The following is a 22,511-nucleotide window of genomic DNA, read 5'->3' as shown; positions in this document are numbered from 1 at the left end:
ATAAGTGTGTGTGGTTTCTTAAAATCCTGGCTTTCTTTCCTATCTTTTTTTTTTTTTTTTCCATTTATCCCCATATCATCTTAGGTTCTTAAACCTTATCTGGTTAGGCAGCTCAGCCAGAATTCTAATGCTCATTAATCAGTGAGGGTATTAAATGCCCCAGTAAAACATCAATCATATTGTATTAGGTATTGGAACTTTACTTTCTATTGGAAGGTATGATGTTTTCTTTTTAAATATCATTTCCTCACATGAGGCTGATATATACAGAGGTTATTGATCCAGAACAACCCACTAATTTCAAGTTTTGTAATTCAAGAACCCCAAAATTGTTCCCATGTTTAGACTCAATCCACCGTGGATTGAGTTTTGACTTTCCATGTCCTGCGGGGACAGTTTGAGATCTGGACCAACCCTAATTTAAAAAAATTTTTTGTACTTGCTATGGTGCCTTACTCTTCCCTGTTAGAGGGGTCTCCTTTGATTTCATTAAATGGATTTTTTTATGCAACTCACTCAAAATTATGTTCCTAGGAATGACGCACTTTGATTTTGTTTACTAAGAGCACCCTAAGTTTTAAGAAGTCTATTTTTAAAAATTACTATTTAGTCTGTAGCTTTATTTAAAAAGTTTCAAGGAATATGCAGTCAAAGATGGATGATTTGTTAATGTACTGGACAAATATTTATCAAGCACCTACTGTGAGCCAGGCTGTATTGTGGGCTGAGTGGATAGCTATTGGTAAACCCCATGGTAGCCCACACAGAAGTCTCTATTCTAGCCTGTCATTTTGTTAGTTGCTAGGGCTACAAAGAAAAAGAAGATAATCTTTGAGCTTCAGATAGAAGTTCAGAGTATTTTGAGGAAGATAAATCATATGAAAACACTGTATAGTGCTATAAATACTATTAAAGAGTTAAAGCAGCTCTTCTTCTGTGTAGTCAACTCATTGACCTGCTATCATTTAGCTTCCTAGAATTCCCTATAGCAGTGACTCTCCCCGAAAGGAGGCGGGAGCCTGGAATCGGGGCATTGGGGGTACGAAGTCAAGGAAGATAACCAGGGCCTGTGTATTGGATAGTTTTGCCGACTTACGTCCTCCAAGATGAGATTTTCCTTATTTCAACTCAGTGATTTTTTTTTTAAGATTTTATTTATTCATTAGAGACAGAGGGAGAGAGAGAACACGAGTAGGGAGGGGGGAGGCAGAGGGAGAAGCCGACACCTGGCTAGGCAGGAGCCCTGCGTGGGGCTTGATCCCAGGTCTTGGAGATCACAACCCGAGCCAAAGGCAGACGCTCAACCATCTGAGCCACCCAGGTGCCCCTCAGTGGTTTTTTTAAAACTGGTTTTTAGACTAAGACGATTCCTAAGGACTTGGATTTTTTCCACTTTATTTTTCTAGCGAAGAGTTTCTTGAAAATTTCCAGGAGCCAACGGAAGTGGTTTCTCTTGGGTCTTGTCCTGTCCTCTCTCTGTGTTGGCATCTTTCTGTCTCTCACTGTCATGATGAATTCAGGTATTGCTACTTAAATATCTTATAAGCTTTGACTTTGTATGATATTTTCATTTTTTCTTTAATTGCATATTTTTCCTTTTATGCTTCTAATGGGATGACAGAACTCATTGAAGTATAGGAGGTCAGTGTTAATATTTTGGAGGAAGCAGGTACTTTACATTTAAAAAAATTTACCTGTATGAACAGTCTGCATTTTTAAGTACTTGAATTTTCATGAAGATGTTATACTAGAGTGTGTGTGCCCCAGTGCATGCCCCTTCGAAGATTAAAAAGATAAAGTATGCATGCCAAAGAGAATTCCCAGTTGGAGAGGAAGCTAGGAGATTCCTATTATGTTAATTCTTTTCAGAATTGAAAGGACGGTGTTTTGAAGCATTTATCTTCTTTGGTGTTTCAGGCTGACCACAGTATAGACATCAATACTGAAGAAGACGATGAAGGGGAATTAGCACTATGGTCTCCTGAAGTCAAGATTGTTGAACTAGTAAAAGATCATAAAGGCTTGGGATTCAGCATCTTGGATTACCAGGTATAAGAATCTATATTGAATTTTTGGAGGGATTTGTTTTAAAGGTATGTGAAGTAGTAATTATTTAAGGCACCCACTAGGGCAAACTGAATGATTTGATCTATAATGCTACCATCCGAAGGCAGGTGTTATAATTTCCATTGTTACCCTTGCACTTGGTAGCTTTCTTAGTGAATAAAATGATGGATGATATAATAATTGAACAGTGAGGGAAGCAGCAGTTTTATGCCTATGGATGCTTTTAAGAGACTGGAGTTTGAAGGGTTTTTTTTTATTATTTTATTTTATTATTTTAAAGATTTTATTTATTTGATAGCACAAGAGGGGGGAGGGTCAGAGGGAGAAACAGACTTCTGCTGAGCAGGGAGCCCGATGGGAGACTCGATCCTGGGACTCTAGGATCATGACCTGAGCTGAAGGCAGTTGCTTAACCAACTGAGCCACCCAGGCGCCCCTGAAGAGTTTTTTTATGTGGAGGGATTTTTCCCTCCCATTTTTATTGAGATATATTTCATATATCATAAAATTCATGCTGTTTGGTTGTTTTTAGTATATTCAGAGTTGTGCAGCCATCACGACAGTCTAATTTTAGAACCCTTTCATCACCCCAGAAAGAAACCTGTCCACATTAGAGTCATTCCCAACTCTCACTCTTCTCTCTCCCCTTCACATGAAGGCTTTTATTGTTTTGCTTGTCTGTTGATCTCAGTGAGCTTGAATAAATAGAAATGTTCTTGATGAAATTATATATTTATATTTAATACAGAACACATACTATTTATGTATTTATATGTACTCCAATTATAGCTAAAGTCACTAATGCATTTGGGGGGTTGTGTGTGAAAGATCGCAATAGGACACCTATATGTTGTATCAGTTTACGGGTTTACAGTATTTTTAGACCTTCTGATTATCATGGGGAATTTAAAAATGTTGGCAAAAAACCTCTTCACTTTTAAGATGCATATTTTAATACTTTAGTGCTGCCTAAACACATTGTGGTTTAATAAAGCAAAATGTACTCTATCAAAGCACATAAAATGCCAAGTGATATAAAAATCAATTTTTTTTATATAATGAGGCATTCGGGAACAGATTAAAAGAAAAATACTTTGAGCATTATGTAAGAACATTAAATTCCATATTTAGATAGTGTGATTTAAGATTACTGAAATAGATTATTCGTTTTCGCTGGCATATTTCTGTGCAGATAACCCTCTCTGTTATTAGAACTTTTCTTTGGCATATTACTGAATTATGATTTGCTGATTGTAAATAATGCGTATTTGGGGAAATATTTTTATCAAGAAGTATCAATACTGTAAGATTCTAGAAGTTTCTATATTGGTTAATATAAGGGCATATAAGGGGGGGTAACTGGGTGATGGACATTAAGGAGGTTACATGATATAATAAGCACTGGGTATTATATAAGACTAATCACTGACCTCTACCTCTGAAACTAATAATACATTCTATGTTAATTAATTGAATTTAAATTAAATAAAACTATTAAAAAATATAAGGGTATATAAAACATTGGAGGTACCATCTCAATTTTTCTTCCCCAATGTACCCTTCTTATCTACCACTTGGTAAATGATAAATAAGTATTTGCAGAATATTGAATAAAGTTTAGGTTAGCCAAAATTAACTGAAAGTAAATGAACACATTCAGTGAGATTTTTTGTTAACCATTTTGATAATTAGGATTTAGTTTAGAAAACACCTTTCAGATGAAGTGTTAGATATTCAGCTACATTTCCATTATGATTGGAAGCTATATGTATTTGCATTCTTTTATAATGGTTGCTCTTACCCTCTTAGATGACATTGTGTGCAAGTTTTATATTTTCAATATTTCCCATGTTAAAGCAGAGAAGTGCTTTAGAAATAAAAACAAAAACAAACTTCAGTAAAGGAGAGAAAGAAAAAGTTGGGAGTCCTTAAGAGTTTAACCTTTAATTTACAGAAGAATTTATATCAGTTCTGAGCTTTGAAAATATGAAAATATGAAAAAATTTTTTCTTCACTGCATTCCTTTAGGTATGCCTTTTTGAAGCATACTTTGGTTTTTATAAATTTTATTCTTTTAATAAAATTCTAGGTTTTCCCCCCTACCCCTTATCTTCCTCATAATCATCATTACATATACTGACATTTCTGCACAAATAAGTGATTTTGCTGTAAAAGAAGTAATTTACCTTTGTGCTTCTCAGAGAACTGATAGAAAAATATTAAATTTTTGAAATGCTACTTTGATTCATATTAAAGCACTCAGCTTATTTACTTCCGTAGCTAAACCTTGGAAGAAAAAAACATTCAAACTTAAACTGAATTTTTTTCTTAAGTCAGTCTTAAGTACATTTACTTATAATTGTATTCAGCACATTTTCACCATTTGTCAGTGGCATGTGGAACTGTTAAACACTATGACATTTAGATGACACATAAACACAATTTAAAATTTGGTTTTGGGCAAGTTAATTAATTGGTTATATTATCCCTTGTTGTAATTAGGTAATAAATTCTAAGTTCAAAAAAATTTTTTTTGCAAGGGCAGGTGAAGGTTTAGCAAAAGTCATGAAAGGCCATGTTCCTGGCCATTACTGTATTTGATGCATCCTGTATGAATTTATTAGGTAGCTGAATGGGGCCAATGCAGATCCACCCACATCCCCTTTCCCCCCTTAGCACATTTAGAATAAGAATACTTTAGAAACATTTTGGCCACAGGGAGAAAGTTATAGGAGAGTGGGAGAGCTTCCAGGTTGTAAAGGGCTGCATTAGCAGTATTGAAGAGATTGAAAATTTACTTAGCAATATTAATTTCTCACTAACTGATTTTTCTTTAAAATAGTAAGAACTTCCTCAAGAACCTGACAAAATTATATTCATCTCTTTCATTGCTGCTTATGTAATTTCTTCATCTATAAAATGGGGATAATGTCTAGCTCAGAGGATTGTTCTGGATTAAGTAAGTTAATGTGTAAAGAAGTAGGAAATATTAACATTACAATGGGTATGTGAATATTGATAATCATCCAATTTAGAAAATAAACTACGGAAGTCTTGATATTGTCCTTGAAGGTATAGCCATACTACAATATATTTGAACCCTGTCAATTTTTAGCTATCTGGTTAGATTAGGAAAATTAATAAGTAGATACCTTTGTTTAGTGAAATCTAAATTTAATTGTAAAAATTACATTCTAAAATGGAGCCAACTCCTGATGAACCATCGTGAATTATCCAGTTGTGGATTATGGGCCGGCAGTTTGCTTTTTACATAAATTGAACTGAACTTTAGGAAAAGATGAGTGAGCAGATAAAGGATCTTGAATTGGCCATGGAACTATGGGGTAGCTGTTTGGACAGGCGAAAGTCTGCAAATTCAAAGAGCAAAGAACAAACTGGAAATTCATTTTCATGAAAGGCATTTGAAATAGATTGGGGCAAAGGAAAAGGAGAAAGCAATAGGGAATCATTTACTATAACCTAGTAAACTATGGTTTACGTAGTTTTTATGTTATAGTAAATATGATTCAGGTGGTAAGCCGCCTCATTAGATTTTAGGATAAAGTGATAATAGCTTTATTGGCTCTGATTTGAATGAAGGTAGAATATTTATTAGTCTCAAATATTTCTAGGTACTACTCCATGTAGCGGCTAGTTAAATTCCTGCCCTAAATGTGTACCATATTAGAAGGCTCATTGGTCACTATAATGTCATACCTTATACACTTAATGTCATGGAAAACAGCGATGTGCATAATTTATCAAGAACATGAATATTACGGCTTAGCTATGTACTCTGTTTCTAAGCAATATAAAACTTCAGAAATTTGGTTATAACTTTTATAGTATAATTTCTTGCCGATTTCTAGATATGGTTTACATATTGTGCTTTAGTTATCGTTGTCTTGAGTATATGTAATGTCTTTATTCCTTGGTATATTACTAATACTCATACTAATCCTACTACAAGTAAAACTAACACAAATCCAATAATAATAGCTAACATTTATTGAGTGTTTACTGTTTGCTGGGCACTGTTCTGATTGCTTTATGTATTCCTCACAAGAACGCTGTGGAGGAGGTACTCTTATTATTATCCTCATTCTTGAAGTAAGGAACCTGAAGCACAGAGAGGTTATGTAACTAGTCCAAGTTCACACAGCTAGTATATGGCAGAACTACAATTTGAACTCAAGCCGTTAGCTCCCAGAATCTATGCTTTCAACTACCATATTATGTTGCTCCTTTCCTTATGAGGGCATTTTATTACAGGAGATGTTTGTACTAAATTTATTACAGCAGATCTTCCTGTTTTTCCAGCTTGTAAAAAAAATTTCATATTTTAAGGGTAAGCTGCTAGGTAGTATTCTCATTTTTAATGCTTATATGAAAATTTAGTAAGTATTAAAGATTAACATAGTGGGCTCATGCATTGTGTAAGAGCTAGTGTTTGTTTATTGCTTCAAATGAAAATAATTACAAATTTAAGAATCATAAATTAGTGCAACGAATTTGTTGTGGGCCAGTGTTCAGTAATGAAGCAGCTGTTAGGTAGTGTGAGCCTGTGATTTTTAATTTCTACCAAAAAGCTTGAAATAAATTTAGAGTTGTCTGGATTTCACCTTGGGTTGACCTTATATATTAAACATGGCAAGTGGGTATTTTCTGGTGTTTTGATTTATGTTGAACTTTGAATAACCCCTCATGATTATAATTCACTGGAAATGTTTGACATTAGCCAATTTTTGAACATTAGCCATGATATTGCCATTCTTAATACTTTTGGATTTCAGTGATTTAGAAGGTAAAATTTATTAACCAATAATTCTCTTCCCTACCACATCCCAATCTTCATTTCTCTCCCCTCCTGATGTGGACAGACTCAATTTTTGGCAAAGCACGTATTTTTAAAAGACTTTGGGTTTATCTCAGACACTAAGATAAAAATTAGAAAGCATTATAGCATAGCCATTGAGAGGTGATTCGTACAGTACATAATGATACATAACAGTACATAAATACTGTTAGTAATATTTTAAAAAATTGTTTGAAAGACCAAAGACAAATGGTGACTCACTAAAAACAATAGTGAAAATATTCCTCCCTATTAAAAAAACAGTGATTAATTTTTCTTAACAGAAGAAATGGGTTATAAAGCCCAAATAGTATGAATATAAAACATTGAGGTATTGCTGAGTCTTGAATATGGTATGCCTTACTATTTCTGAGAAAAACTTAGTGTGCAGTTGTTGCCTGATTCCCTCTTACCTCCATTAGATAAATTCTTTTAAAAAGATTTTGGGGCACCTGGGTGGCTCAGTCGTTAAGCGACTGCCTTCGGCTCAGGTCATGATCCCAGGGTCCTGGGATCGAGCCCCACATTGGGGGCTCGCTGTATCTCTCTCTGTCAAATAAATAAAATCTTTGAAAAAAAAAAAGGATTTTAAAAGTTGTAGGAAGAGATTGTGTAAATTTTATGTATGTGGCTTTAAATTGGCTTTTTTCTTATATGTGCAACAGAATGACTTTCTCTGCACATTAGAAATGTATGTATATATTATTATTTTTCAAAGATTTTATTTTTAAGTACTCTACATCCAACGTGGGGCCAGAACTCACTACCCCGAGATCAAGAGGCGCATGTTCCACTGACTGAGCCAGTGAGGAACTCCTAGAAATGTTTTTAAAATAAGTAGTAAAGGGACGCCTGGGTGACTCAGTTGGTTAAGTGCACGACTCTTGATTTTGGCTTAAGTCATGATCTCAGGGTTGTGAGATTGAGCCCTGCACTGGGCTCTGCACTGGGTGTGGAGCCTGCTTGAGATTCTCTCTCTCTCTCCTTCTCTAAAAAAATAATAAAAATGAATCTAAATAATGCACACATATGGCATAAAAATTCAAAGGTACATAAAGGTATCCTGTGAAAAGTAAATCTACCTCTAATCATAGTCCCTCACTTCTCTTGGATAAAAACTCCTGTTTTTCTTGTCTGTCCTCTCAGATATTATACATACACAATTATAAAAGTAATAGGTTTTTTTTGTTGCTTAATGGTTTTTAAAAAATTTTTACACATAAATGGAATATATCATTACTTTTGATCTCAATGATATGTTCTTTCATTTTGGTATTTATAGAGCTGTTCTATTCTTTTTATAGTAATTCTTTTTAATAACTGCATAGTGTATTATTGTGGATGTTCAATAATTTATTTAACCAATGTCCTGTACCCAGTTAGTGGGTATTTCAGATGAAGCTGTGTTGAATATCTTTGTCCTACTCTTTTGTAACAAGGTGGAAATAATCCTTGTGATGAGTCCTTACAATTGCTCATCAAAGGAGCACAGGTCCTTTTGGATTTGGGTACCTTTGAATTTGGGTACATTTTTACCAAATTGCTTGAATGTAACCCATTTGTGAGACTCGTGTATAGACCACTTAAAATTGATGCCTTATGTAGTGTCATTTCTTTGATTAGATAATTCTCTTGGAAAACAAAGTGTAAGCAGGTGCCTAAGTCATGAATTTGCTAATGGTTTTCCATAATATGGACAGATTAAGTGATAGTGATATAGAACTATCCATTTTGTTTCGACTTTATATTGGCACTAATTAATTTATTGATCTTTGTAGCTAAGAGGGCATAAATGGTTTATATTCAGACAATGCTATTAGTGCCCAAGAGTTATTCCTATTTCTTTTGCCAGTTTTAATCTTGGTTATCAGAAAATTGAGTTTATAAATGGAAGAAATTGAGGGTTTTAATTTTTGCTATTTTCGGTGGATGCCTCTACTAGCACACAGTGTTTCCTAACTTGTGGAAGCCCAGTATTGTTATGTTCCTGTTAGCTGATTAGTTCACAGAATCTAAGATAGAGAATTAGATAGGTATTAACAGAATTTTAGCGTATAGTAGTACATATAGTAGTCATATTGAAAAGTCAGATACAAACATATACTACTTCCAGAATCTAAGACACGGAGGACAGTCATGTGTTGCAGGTTACTATATATGTGCACTTTCATGCTCAATGGGCCTCATAACATGGACACCAATATCTAGGTTGGTTTTTTCTTTTGTTGTTGTTTTTCTTTTTTTTTCCCCTCCGAAAGATTTTATTTATTTATTTGTCAGAGAGAGAGAGAACACAAGTAGGAGAGGCAGGCAGAGGGAGAAGCAGGCTCCCTGCTGAGCAAGGAGCCCGATGCGGGACTCCATCCCAGGACCCTGGAATCGTGACCTGAGTGGAAGGCAGACGATTAACTGACTGAGCCACCCAGGCATCCTTTTTTTTTTTTTTTTTTTTTAAAGAATTCTTTGGGTTCATTTCATCCATGTAGGATTAAGATAGTAAGAGGAAGAAAAATGGCATCAATCTACTACTAATGGCAGTGTCCACGTTCTTGCAGATACATAGCTTGCTGTTGAACAGACCACACATCTGCATTTAAAGGTCACTTTTGCTTCGTGGAATGTGGGACTGTTAAAGGCTATTCGATGCCCATCCCTGATTCCTATCCACATTTATTTTTATTAACATCAAAGTACTGTAAGCTCCAGTGCCAACTGGGGTGAAGATTTCTTTTTACAGAGGATTTGCTTCCTTTCCCTCTATGGGAAAGTTCTGTATCCTTTAAATCATTTTAAGCTGCTTCATTTGAAAAATAATTCTTAGTAGTGTGTTCATGGAGTGGATTGATTGTGGCTAGTGGGGAAATTCTCTTATGGCTTAAAGATTGCTTTTCAAGCCTGCGAAGTGGGTGAATGAAGGGAGCCCACTCCTGGTGTGTGGAGTTTGTAGTGCGCTCAGGATGATGACTGACTTCCAAAAACCACAGTTCAGCAAGACTAAAGGCATCAGGAGACCAGAAGCCACTTAATAAGAGATCAAAGAGGCTGTGTGTATATCAGCTTGAAATCCAGATAGTACAGATCAAAAGCTTGCCTTAGTGAGGCAGCTGCAGGGGGATGAAGTTAGCAGGAGGCCCCAAAGATCTTAAGTCAGGCCTGATGTTGAACTTTGCGGGAATTTCATGGCTCCTCTGGAATACGAATTTGGCAAAAAAAAAAAAAAAAAAAAAAAAAAAAAAAATCCCATTGTGTCTAATGGGGCAGGGGTGGGGGTGGAATAGAAGGCAGGCAGCAAATGCTTGTCAGCTGGTTGGTGCTTTCTCATAGGGTGACTCCCCTTTTAACAAATGTTTCTTAAGGACTGTTTCTGCTTCATACTAGAAGGCATTGCTGAGGAGAAGGAGATCCTGAAAATGCTATATCTGTTGTATTACCTTTCATGAGTATTTCACAGATAGCCAAAATGCAAATATTAGTGTTTATGAAACAGCCACAGAGAGCTAAAATAGAGGCATAAAGATGCTCGGATTGACTGCAAAACCTGGCAATTACATCTCTCTTGTGAAATGCTGAACGTATTCCAGGAAGTTAGTGGATATCAGTCTAGCTGCGTATCTGTCTCCCATGTAATTAAAAACAGAATAATAACTGTCAAAAAAAAAATGTTGGTCTCCAGAGCTATTTCTTCACCAGGCTTCCCCTCCCTCTGTGGGTGTGAGTGTGTTTTGGAAGTCCTCACTTGATTCTGATGTCACCATTGAGAACCATGGTGGTGGATGACAGTCATAGCCCCTCCTGCAGTATGGCCGAAAGACTGAATCAGAAACACCAACACGTGCTGAGACTCTCTTTTCCCAAGGCGTGGCGATTTGTACTGCTCTGCCCTATTTGTGGGTGTCATTTGGAGCCAGGCAGTGATCCAAAGAGGCCATGCTCTCCCCAGCAAGGGCCAGGAAGTGGTGCTGCCTCCTTCTGGTACCAGAGGCCTAATTTGTTAATGATGCATGAAAGGGGATTGGCTGCCTGATCTTTATATACCATTTTCTAGGGCTCAGGTTTCCCTTTCAACTGTTCCTTTTGTATTTTCCTTTAGTCAGATATGACACTCACCCGTACACCACTGTGAGCATATAGGATGGTTAGCAGCACTAGCTCACGAGTCAGAGAGGACCAGGATTTTCATTTTGGCTGTGCCCCCCTACTAGGACTTGGGACAGGCTTAGTCTTTGTTATTCTCAGTTTACTAAAATAATAATTTCTGAAATAGAAATAATATTTGCCTTATAAAGTTGTAAAGACTAAATAAAAGATGAATATCAATGCCCACACTTTCCTAGGCATAAAATAACATGTTACCAGTTACTGAAGAATGATGATGATTCTAGAAAATAGAATCTGAGCATGCAATGGCTCTTCCTGTTACTCATTCTCTCCTTCAAAAAAAGTTACTATTCATTTACTATGAGCTAGTATGGGGTATACACAGATGACGAGAGATGTTAAAGATCTTTGATAAGGATATTTGAGCATCGTCTATGGCAGGCAGTGTTCTGGACATGGAGAATATAGTCGTGAACAAGCTCAACCATAGACTCCACGTCCTTATGGAGATTAAATTCACAGGAGTAGAGTCAGCAGATAAATAAACATGTTAAATACACTAAAGGAAAGAGACTTGAGAACAACTCTGTATAATACATTATGGTTTTAGCAGTGCTGAAAGTGAGACTAAAGCCTCTGTGATGATTGCTTTTTAGGATTCAGAGGGGCCTCACAGGGAGCTGAGGTAAGCCTTGACAAACAGGTAGTGGACATTCCAGGCACAGGAATGTCCTGGAATTGATTACTTGGTCCTTATTTCAAGTCTTCTTCTTCCTTTTTTTTTTTTTTTTCTTTTTTTAGTGGCTGTTAACTGTATGTACAGCTATCTATACTTTTTAGTTTTATTTATTTTAATGAAAAATCCTTTGAGAAACTTTGTGTGCTCCTATTTTATTTGGAAACCAGGACTACCATTTCCCATGGTAGTAATAGCCCGTGATTGTGGATTATGTACTGCTTACGCTGGGGCAGGCATTGCTTACAGCCTTGCTACATGCATAACTGGTTCGATCATCCCCACAACCCCACGAGGTAGCTCCTGTGATCATCTTCATTTTATGGCTGAGGAAACTGGATGACAAGAGGTTAAGGAATTTGCTCAAGATCACCCAATTAGTCGGGAGTGGAGCTGGGCTTCTAAGTCTGTGCTCCAGTGGTGTGAAAATACAGTCTGCAAAAACGACACTGGTTCTTCATAACTGTGGCCTAACACAATGATACATGACAAAAAATTTCCAGTTGTCTTTCCAGAGGAAAATACTTACTACAATTCCAAAAGATTTACTTGAGATCATTTCTGAATCTTGTGGTTCCTTGAGTTTATTCCTCCCACCTGGCCAAAGCTCTTTAGAGACCTGTCTGCTTTCTTCCCCGCCAGAGAGTACAAACAGTGTGCTGCATCCTAGATTTCCCGGCAGGACTCCGTGGCCTTTCTCCTGTACAGTTCCAGAGTTGGCTAGGTTTTATTCTGCATGTTATATGCTACATACTATACAGAGTATTGGTTGCCCATTCAAGGATTTTTCTTAAAAAAAAAACAAAACCACAGAATTTTTCTAGAGTGCAGGTCATATTATATTCTTGATACGGCTGTGTGTGTCAGCAAACGTCCCAGCCTGGAGAGGGCTCCCATCTCTTGGTGTCTGCCCCAAGGGACAAAGAGGGCTGAGGACGCCACGCTGCTCTGAGCTTCTCTCAGATGCAGAGGTCTATGTATCTGAGAGTTATGGGGTCAGCTCTGTATTTTCACATGTTACCACATAAGCATAATATCACCAGTGGTTTAGTAGTTGATAGCACTGTTGGTTTAAATCACATATGCTCAGTTGAGTTTAAAAGACAGTAAACTCCACGGTAATTGTTGACTCCTCAGTCCCATATTTCCTGCTGAGCTCTTCTCTGTCATCATCTTCACAGTGATAACCAAAGAACGGTAACAGCACTTACGAAGTGACCTCTACGGACTTAGAAAGCACCTTTCGTGACCTGTGTCGTTTAATGCTTTGCACAACTCTGTGAAGTCTGTACTCTTGTTCTTCCCACTTCACCAGTGAGAAACCCAAGTCTCAGCTAGTATTTGTTAAGTGCTTAGGCTGAGAACGATTTGTTTGGAAAATGAAAATAAATTCCAAAACTAACATTAGAAAAGCTTTTTCAAGTTTTATGTGTCTACACTTTCCTACATCATAACAACTTTCAGCTAACGTAGATTTTTTTCCCCCCTGGAATATACTATGATATTTATTATTTATAAATTCATCTTTCTACTTAAAATTTTTTCTGGTAAAATACACATAAAATTGACCATCTTAGTCATTTTTAAGTGTGCAGTTCCATAGTGTGAAGTATATTCACATTTCAAGTAATGTAATTTTAACAGAGGGTGCGACTTTGTACTTGAGTACTACTGTTTGCCTGGTGGACCTTTCAACCAGATGTTGGGACTTGTAGCTAAAGAATTGTTGTGTGGTTGGTTTTATTTTTGTTAAAACCAGAAAAAGTCCTGGGCCAGGAGTGAATGGGAAACAATTATAGCATGACAAAAAATTTTCAATAGATAAAACATTCAAGCAATAGATCTAATATCCAAGGAAAATATCTAATTGGGGACTAGAAAGGGATAAGAAAAAGAAATAGTCTTCAAGAAGTGATTTCCACGGGACTCCTGCTTGAACCATTTAAATTATTACGGTGCTTAAAATAGACTTTTAAACTACCAAGCTATGCAGAATAAAATTATGTGCAAACTGATGTATTTTTTTTTCCCTCTTTACAATGTATTTTGATTTTTTAGCAAGTTTCTCTGTCCACTTCTCTTCCCTTGCACTTTAAATTGCCTGACGTGCTGTGCTTACTCTGCTGCTCAGGGACTGTTTAGTTCTATGCATCATGCATGGAAAAATCTATTCTTAATGCCTAATAGTATTTAGGAAGTAATAAGACACAAGGAGCCAGGAACCGTATCAGTTTAATCTATCTTGAGTGCACTGGATGTATTTTGTGGGTACTTTGAACATGATGGTGTTGCGGTAATTGGTATGATTAGTGTAATACTTGGCTATATTATAAAATAGTTAAAAATGGGATTAGATTCTGATAAGGTAGCTTGCTCATTATTCATTAAATCATTTATTTATTGCCTTGCATTCACTATAAATACATTTATTTCTCTTTCCTAAAAGTAAATGCTTAGCTTGTTGGTCAAATCAGAAGCTCTCTGAGTATAATTAATTACATCCCACTATCTTAAACCAGAACTATTCTAGTGATTTTAATTCAACTAATAGTCCCTGACATGTCTTCTGATGCAATCTAAAAATGGCAAAGGAAAAAAAAAGTTGTTTTAAGATTCATCGTATAAAAAAAAAGGCACAGGTCATAAATACTTTGTTTTATGTTTTGTTTCAATGGTAGAATACCCAGGAAGTTAGAACTTGTGTAGTCATTGGCCTTTTTATGAGTTCTTAAAAGACATCACTAACTAAAATTATACCATATTTGTGACCATAGTGCGCATCTCTTTTCATTACCAGTGCTGTGTTTTGAATTAACTTCCATCATTCCCTACTTTTTATAGTGGTTTTCTGAATGTTTTGGTAGAAATTAATGACAAATTTGACTCAAGATACTCTGTCAAATTTAGTTACAGGATTTTTGAGTTGGGAGAAACAGATTCTAACTGTCATGTACCCAATGTTCTCATTTTCCAATTGAGGAAACAGACTCAGAGAAATGAACTGGTGAAATTACACACAGCCAGGCTGGCACCAAGCTGGGGCTCAAAACTTGTCCCCTGACTTACAATCCACACCCATCCTACCACTAGTGGATTGAATAGCTGTCTTCCTTGTCTTTCTCTCCTATGTATATTTTCTCCTTTAAAAAAATACCTTTGGATTCTGTTTCCTGATTGACGTTACTTGCAATGGAAATTTTAATTCATGCCGGCTGTATATCAGAGCTTCTGCAGATCACTGGTTTTTCTTTAAGATATATCTGTGTGTGTGTGTGTGTGTGTGTGTGTGTGTGTGTTTAAAAGAGTCTTTGCTTTGCTTTTGTACCAATTCTTTCTTCTGCCTACCTCCAGAATGAAAGAGTTAGTGGTCTCCCTTTTAAATATATTGTTGGGTTTTTTTCCCCCAGTATTCTCCATCTTAGTAACTTCCTTGAGATCTTATTTTGAAAATTTACTTAGTTGTTAATTAATTTAGATTTTAACTTAATACTCTTTAGTTCAAATAATAATGGCCACACTTAAGAGCATACTCTTCAAGAAACAAATATTTGCCACGTGTTGCTTTCTCTCAGTTAACCATTGTTTAGTTGGAGTAATTCTCTTGTCAAATGTTCCGGAGCTATCTACCTCATGTTATCCAGAAATTAATGCCTGTAGACCCTTTAAAATTATCTTTAAAATACACTTCCTCACCCTTCTATGAATATATATTTGTGGAGTTAGGCTCAGTAACCTCATTTTGTGATGATGTACAACATTGAATTCATCGATTAGGAAATCTGTTCATTCATAGAGCACTTTTTATTTTGTAATTTGAGCTTGTTTTCCCAGGCATTTTTTGGAATCATTTCATTTTAGTGAAGGACTCCAGTAAGAGAGGAGAGCAGTTATTTTGGTGTGGTGACCTATACAGCAGCACAGAACCTTGAGAACTAATTTGAGTAATTAAACATAGGATTAAGACTATGTGACTTAACCGTATTTCCTCTCCTGAGTTTACTGTAGGCCAACTTTATGTTTTGATATACTCAGTTGACAATAGTGTCAAAATTATCAAAGGTGAAGTAATTTATAAGTAATTTTTTTTATTATGTGTAGTTGACATACGATGTTATGTTTCAGGTGTGCAACATAGTAATTCGACAATTCTATGTATTTCTCAGTGCTCACCATGATGTGTAGTCACCATCTGTCTCCATACAACATTATTACAATATTATTGACTTATTTCTGTATGCCCTACTTTTCATTTCCTTGACTTATTTTATAACTGGAAGTTTGTACCTCTCAATCCCCTTCATCTATTTCACTGATTTCCCCTCCTACCTCCCCTCTGGCAACCACCAGTTCTCTGTATTTGAGAGTCTGTCTGTTTAATTTGTTTTTTAGATTCTTACATGTAAGTGAAATCATATGGTATTTGTCTTTCTGTGTCTCACTTATTTCATTTAGCATAACGTCCTCCAGGTTCATCCGTGTTGTCGCAAAATGGCAAGATTTAATTCTTTTTTTTTGTGGCTGAGTAATATTCCATTGTGTGTGCATCACATTTTCTTTATCCATTCATCTCCTCATGGACACTTGCATTGCTTTCATATCTTGGCTGTTATAAATCCCAGCAATAGGATTATTGGATCATAGGGTATTTTTTTTTCCAGTTTTTTTAGGGTATTTTCATTTTTCATTTTTTGAGGAACAGCCATACTGTTTTCCATAGTGGTTGCACCAATTTACATTTGCACCAATGGTGTATGAGGGTTCCCTTTTCTCTACATCCTTGCCAACATTTGTCATTTCTTGTCTTTTTTTTATTAGCCATTCTTATTAGTGTATGATGATACCTCATTGTGTTTTTGATTTGCATTTCCCTGATGATTAGTGATGTTGAGTATCTTTTCGTGTGTCTGTTGGCCATCTGTATATGTTCTTTGGGAAAATGTCTATTCAAGTCCTCTATTTTAAAAAATTTATTTAGGGTGAGGGAGGGGCAGAGGGAGAGGAAGAGAGAGAATCTTAAGTAGGCTCCACATCCAGCCTGGAGCCCCACGGGGGTCTTGATCTCACGACCCTGAGATCATGACCTAAACTGAAATCAAGTCAGACACTCAGTTGGTTAAACTGAGTCACCCAGTGGCCCTATCCATTTTTTAATCAGATTGTCCTTTGGTGTTGAGTTGAAGAAGTTCTTTGTATATTCTGGATATTAATATTTAGATACATCATTTGCAAACACCTCCCATTGGCTAGGTTGCCTTTTTGTTTTGTTGATAGTTTTCTTTGCTGAGCTAAAGTTTTATTCTGGTATAGTCCCAGTAGTTTATTTTTGCTTTTGTTTCCCTTGCCTGAGGAGACATATCCATAAATATGTTGGTTAGGCTGATGTCTAAGAGATTACTGCCTGTGTTTTAGTTTTATGATTTCAGGTCTCACATTGAGGTCTTTAATCCCTTTTGAATTTATTTTTGTGTATGGTGTAAGAAAATGGTCCAGTTTCACACAGCATGTAGCTGTCCAGTTTCCCCAACACCATTTATTGAAAAGACTGTCTTTTTCCTATTGTATATTTTTGTTTCTTTTGTCATAGATTAATTGGCTATATAAGCATGGGTTTATTTCTGGGCTCTCTATCCTGTTCCATTGATCTATCAGACACACATTTTTATCTGAAATAAAATATCGTCTATCTCTATGTCATTCTGCTATAAAAACTCCTATTTCCTTAATGCTTTTAAAAGTTAGGGTTTTGAGTACAGAATTAAAAACAAACAAACCCAGACGTTGTTCTTTATTTTGAATCCATGGAGTTAAGTCATTGTTTACATCTTGATTTCTGTTTTTCTGCATTGGAGTAATACTGCAAAGCATATAAATGTTGAATGTCAGAACAGTCCATGGTATATGTCTCATGTTCCTCTTTAAAAAATACCTCTCGCTGATGCACTGCCAATGTTATTAAATGTGACCACTGTTCTTGTTCATTTCTTCTGTCTCCTCCTCATGTAGCGTTCCTTCCTCTGTGCCTTTCCACTGAGCTTGCCACATTTGCTTACATGGATTTGTGGTTTTACTTATGGAGCAGCTTCATGGCCAGAGCTCCCCACCTCTTCAGGTCGATATGTCTCTCACAGAGCCCACATTTCCACTGAGCCACCATTCTTCCCCGGGTGTTGCTCCTGCACCCTGCCTTAGTTTATGTGACTCGGATCTTTTTGGTCGGTGGGAATGTACACAAATCCTCATGTACTACACTTTATAGACCCTGCAGAAACTTTGGAAATTATGTCCATCCATTTGGGCATAATTATTGCCACATGCTTGTATCTGTTCCTGTAAAGGTGTCCTTAGTTCACCAAATGAATGGATTCTCGAGAAAGCAGATATAAATTGAAATTTGGCAAACAAAGCCATGCGTTATTTGTACATACAGCCATGCTATACGTTCTGTGCTAACCCTATCAGCTAGGTACTGAAGTAGAAACCTGTGGTGGCCAAGTGTGGTAAATAAGGGACTCAGTTCGCACACTTTGGCAAGGCAATAAATATCTCTTCTATCGGTTGGCCTTCTTTCAATATTAATTCATTTGGCAAATACCTGAAGATAGAGAAGCTGCATCACTTAGAGGCTGAGAGCATAAACTCTGGAACTTAACCAGCTAGTTTAAATTCTGGCTGTGCCATTTATCAACTCTGTGCCTTGGTTAATTTTCCTCTTAATTTTCTCATCTTGAAAATAGGGATAATAATGGTACCTACCTCATGGTGGTTTGAAGGTTAAATGAATTCTAGTAGGTAAGATTCCTAGAATATTCCTGACATGGCAAGAACTCAGTAAGTGCTAACTCTTGTTGTTCTTGTTCACCTATGATGGGATGTGTCCTTTGCCTTTGATGTACTTAACAGTCCAGTGAGGAGAGAGAAACTAAATAGTTTCAGTCATTCAATATTTCAGCTACTATTGAGTACCTTCCATATGGCAGTCACTGTAGTAGGTCCTGAAAATAAAGCAGCAAATAAGCAAACATATCCTTGCTCCTGTGAAGCTTATTTTTAGGAGGTAAGACAGTTAAAATAATTTCTGTAAAATGTCAAAAGTGTTAGAATAGAGGAAATGCAAGGTGCCGTGGATACATCTAGCAGGAGGACCTAACTTACTCTAGGAGATATGGGACAGTAAGGAAAACTATATCATGATGAATGCTCTATGGAAGTCCTCTTTTGGATTTAGGGATATCACAGAGTAGAAGGTTCCTGAGTCAGGGAAGCCTTCTCATTGGTGGAAATACACTGGAGCTGACTCTGGTAGTGAAGATGGAGAGAAGTGGCAGTGGGGCAGGGAAAGTATTCCTAGCAAGTGGAATGGTTTGTAGGATGTCATGAAGCATGTCAAAGCATTTCACAGTCCTTGGATTTCAGTAGTTCTGTATTGTTGGGACTTTGTGTGGAGCAAATGGGGGTGTGCAGTGGTACATGTAAGGGGAGAGCAAGAAGAGTTTAGATTCATCTGCAGATCTGAGGGAATTACTCTGCCAAGCAGTTAGGAATGGATACTGAAGGCACTTGGGTGTCGCTGAAGTGTTTCAAACAGAGAAGAAATTGTGATCACATTTTTATATTTTAAATTTTTAGTATCTTTATTTTTTAATTCTTTTTTAAAGATTATTTATTTGAGGGGGGGCAGGGAGAGTGTGAACAGGGGGAGGGGCAGAGGGATAGTGAGAGAGAATCCCAAGCAGACTCCGTGCTGAGCCTGGACTGCTCTGAATCCCAGGACCCTAAGATCACGACCTTCATTTAACTGACTGTGAGCCACCCAGGTACCCAATTTTTTTTTTTTTTTTTTTTTTTTTTTTTTTTTTGAGAGAGAGAGCATGCATGTGAGTGGGGTGTGGTGGGCACTGGGAGAGGGAGAGAGAGAGAATCTTAAGTTCCATGCCCAGTGCAGAGCCTCATGCAGGGCTCGGTCTCAGGAGCATGACCTGAGCCAAAATCAAGAGCCGATGCTGACTGAGCCACCCAGGAGCCCCAAATTTTTATCTTTAAAGATAATTCCTTTATCTCTGTGGAAAATAGACTGATGAGGGCAAGATCGGAGATAGGGAGATTAGCAGTTGCCCAGGCAAGAAATAATGGGAAGCTGAAACAAGGTAGTAGCAGCAGAAATGGAGAGAAAGGGTCAGATAGAAAAGATGGAAGATCAAACTGACATCCTTTAGCTAGCAACTCAGTGGAGGGGCGAGGGGAGAGGGTTTAAGTGAATGCTTGGGTATATGGTAATGCCACTCAGGGATTATGGGAGGAGAGGAGTCTGTCAACTTGGATTTCCCCTATGTGGAAACACCTTGTGTTTATAATATCAAACATTAGTGTCACTTCAGCAAATCTCAAAAATTCTTATATGCACTTTTCTTCAGGCAGGTACAGTGATTGTATTCATTTGTGAGACAGCAGTTATTTGGGGTTTCAGGATCTCATAGCTAAGTAGTGAGAAGAATTCAGGTCAGATCTCCTGTCTTCTGGTCTGTGTATTCTGAGGGAGGTTAGCTGTTCTTAATTGATTGTAGGAGTTTGATAATATTTTTAAGAGCTGTAGGGAGCAACTTTCATAAATGGTTGAGTTGAGGCAAACATAGGGGATACTGTTAATAACGTATAATAATATAAGACTTTCGAATAAAGAAGAAAAAATCCTTCAGAAGAGAATGGCTAGCATAGGAAAAGACGCTGTTTCTTGTGTTCTGTGATTAGTCTTTAGTGCCCTCTATTGACTGCTATGTCTAAAACAATGTTGATTCTGGAAAACAATGTTCTTTGCAGTGTTTTGACCAAAACAGGAAGAATTAGAGGTATTAAAATTGTGATAAAAGGTGATAAAAACTGATGGGGACTTTAAAAAAAAAATCTGCATGGGGTCTCAAAGTTGGGTAGAGGTCTTAAGAAATTCCATGCTAACATTTTGTTTGCTACAACATGGGTATGCTGTTGTGGGCTAGATTTTCAGAAAACAGACCTTCCTGATGACGAGTAGTCTAAATCAGGCTGGTTTTTCAGCATTTTTTATGCAGCAAAGCCTCAAGAATAGCAGTCGCCCCAGTAGGCAGGAGCAGCTGCTCTCTTTCCATAGGGCAGCTACTACACGTGATGAGCCTGAAAGGAAATGACCGTTCCTCATTAAAGCAACTTCATTCAGCTGCGTGGGAAATCACGCAGTCAGAAAAGTCATCACAGAAAATGAAATAGTGATTATACATAATGGGGCATCTTCAGAAGTGGGTGGTTTGTCTTTTTTTCTTTTTCTTTTTTTTTAATGACAAAGGAGCTGCCCTTGAGTTCTCTCTTCCAGGAAAAGAGGTGGTAGATTAGACTTAGTGTTAAGAATAACTAGAGGTCTAAGCCTGAATAAATTTCAGTAAGCAAGCACACCTGGTATAGTTTAAGGTCTAAAGAAGACTGCGCTTTGTATAAATGAATGCTCACGGTGACTTTTCTATAATAAGGGAAATCTATTAATCGTTCAATTTCTGTTATTGCCCGGTTAATCTTTCTTTGAAATGTTTCTAATTATCATTTCAGCTGGTTGCATTTTGAAAACCTGTTCACCGAGTTGGGGTAAAAATAGTGCTTTTTGATTTGGTGTTATATGAAACTGCAGAGATTGCTTGCACCAAGCTGGTGAAATCATTTATTTGCTTTTGGTCTATTTTACTGTTGCAATTTTCTCTAAGAAAGTTTAGTAATTATTAATATGAAGTAATGCTAGATGCTTTCTGTGCATTTCATGAGGGGAATATGCTATTATGTAGTTTCCCTTCCCCCCTAATAAAAAAGCCTTTCATCACAAACTGACATCTTAAATGAAGGACATAATTGTACAGCTTATTTATTAGTGTGTCAAACTTAAAATGGAATGGTTTCATATTTCAGAATGAAAAGTGTGTTGTGATTCATGGTTGCTGGTGACAAAACAGACAGCTCTTTTATATCTGCACTGATTGCCTGCTGATAGACCACTGTACTTTTTTGTTGTTGTTCTTTTCTTTTCTCTTCCTATGCAATAGCTCCCTCTACTTGAAAATATTGGTGTGATTATAGTTCAACGCTATGTACTTTATTAGTGAGTACTCGTGACTCTTTTTACTTTCTGTCCCCCATATAAGTATGAGGTGTTATACATCAGAGCATGTTAGAAATTTACCAAGAATCTCTTGACCTTGGAGCAGAAAAGCAAGGTGAGGGAAAGTAAGATAAGTTATGTTTGAAGGCATTTTTCAAGGAATTAGCTGTGTAGCTTTTCTTGATTTAAATATATTTGGCGAAAATTCCATATAGTCCTTGAAAATGAACCTTGATGTCTGAATCACAGAGGTCTATGAAAAGTGGATCAGAAAACTCCAAAAGAACCATCAGCCACTTCAAACTGACTGGCTGGAACTTGGCAGATTCTCACTTTGCTAATTCCAAAGTCTTCTGAGTCTAACACAAAACATGACCGTTTCTCATTTGTCAGGAAGCGTTCAACAGTAAGAGAATCTCATGTTACTACACCTTGGCTTTATGGAGGAGTATGTGCATAATGAAACAATAGGAACAAAATAGACAGAAGCAAGTGTTTCACCTGGGATTTGATGATTTTTTCCCTCTCCCTCGCTAAGTTTGAGGTTTAGTAGTTGTACCATTATTTTAATGTGGCACAAGTGGCAGAGCATGGTGGTCAAGAGGAAGGACTTGGGAGCCAGACTGGTTGGGTTTGAATCCTAG

General features: G+C 36.8%; 1 protein-coding gene across 2 annotated transcripts in view; it reads left to right on the top strand.

Annotated features, from left to right (window-relative positions):
* The window catches only part of PATJ (PATJ crumbs cell polarity complex component), a 336,896-nt gene that overhangs the window by 70,139 nt on the left and 244,246 nt on the right, over window positions 1-22,511 (top strand). For both annotated transcript variants that reach the window (XM_040627217.1, XM_040627218.1), the window contains exon 17: window positions 1,918-2,049. In XM_040627217.1, coding sequence (XP_040483151.1) covers window positions 1,918-2,049 — 132 coding nt within the window. The remainder of the gene's footprint in view (window positions 1-1,917; window positions 2,050-22,511) is intronic.

This window comes from Ursus maritimus, unplaced genomic scaffold, assembly GCF_017311325.1.
Source record: "Ursus maritimus isolate PB19 unplaced genomic scaffold, ASM1731132v1 scaffold_12, whole genome shotgun sequence".
Taxonomy (NCBI): Eukaryota; Metazoa; Chordata; class Mammalia; order Carnivora; family Ursidae; genus Ursus; species Ursus maritimus.
This window is presented reverse-complemented; position numbering and strand designations above follow the sequence as displayed.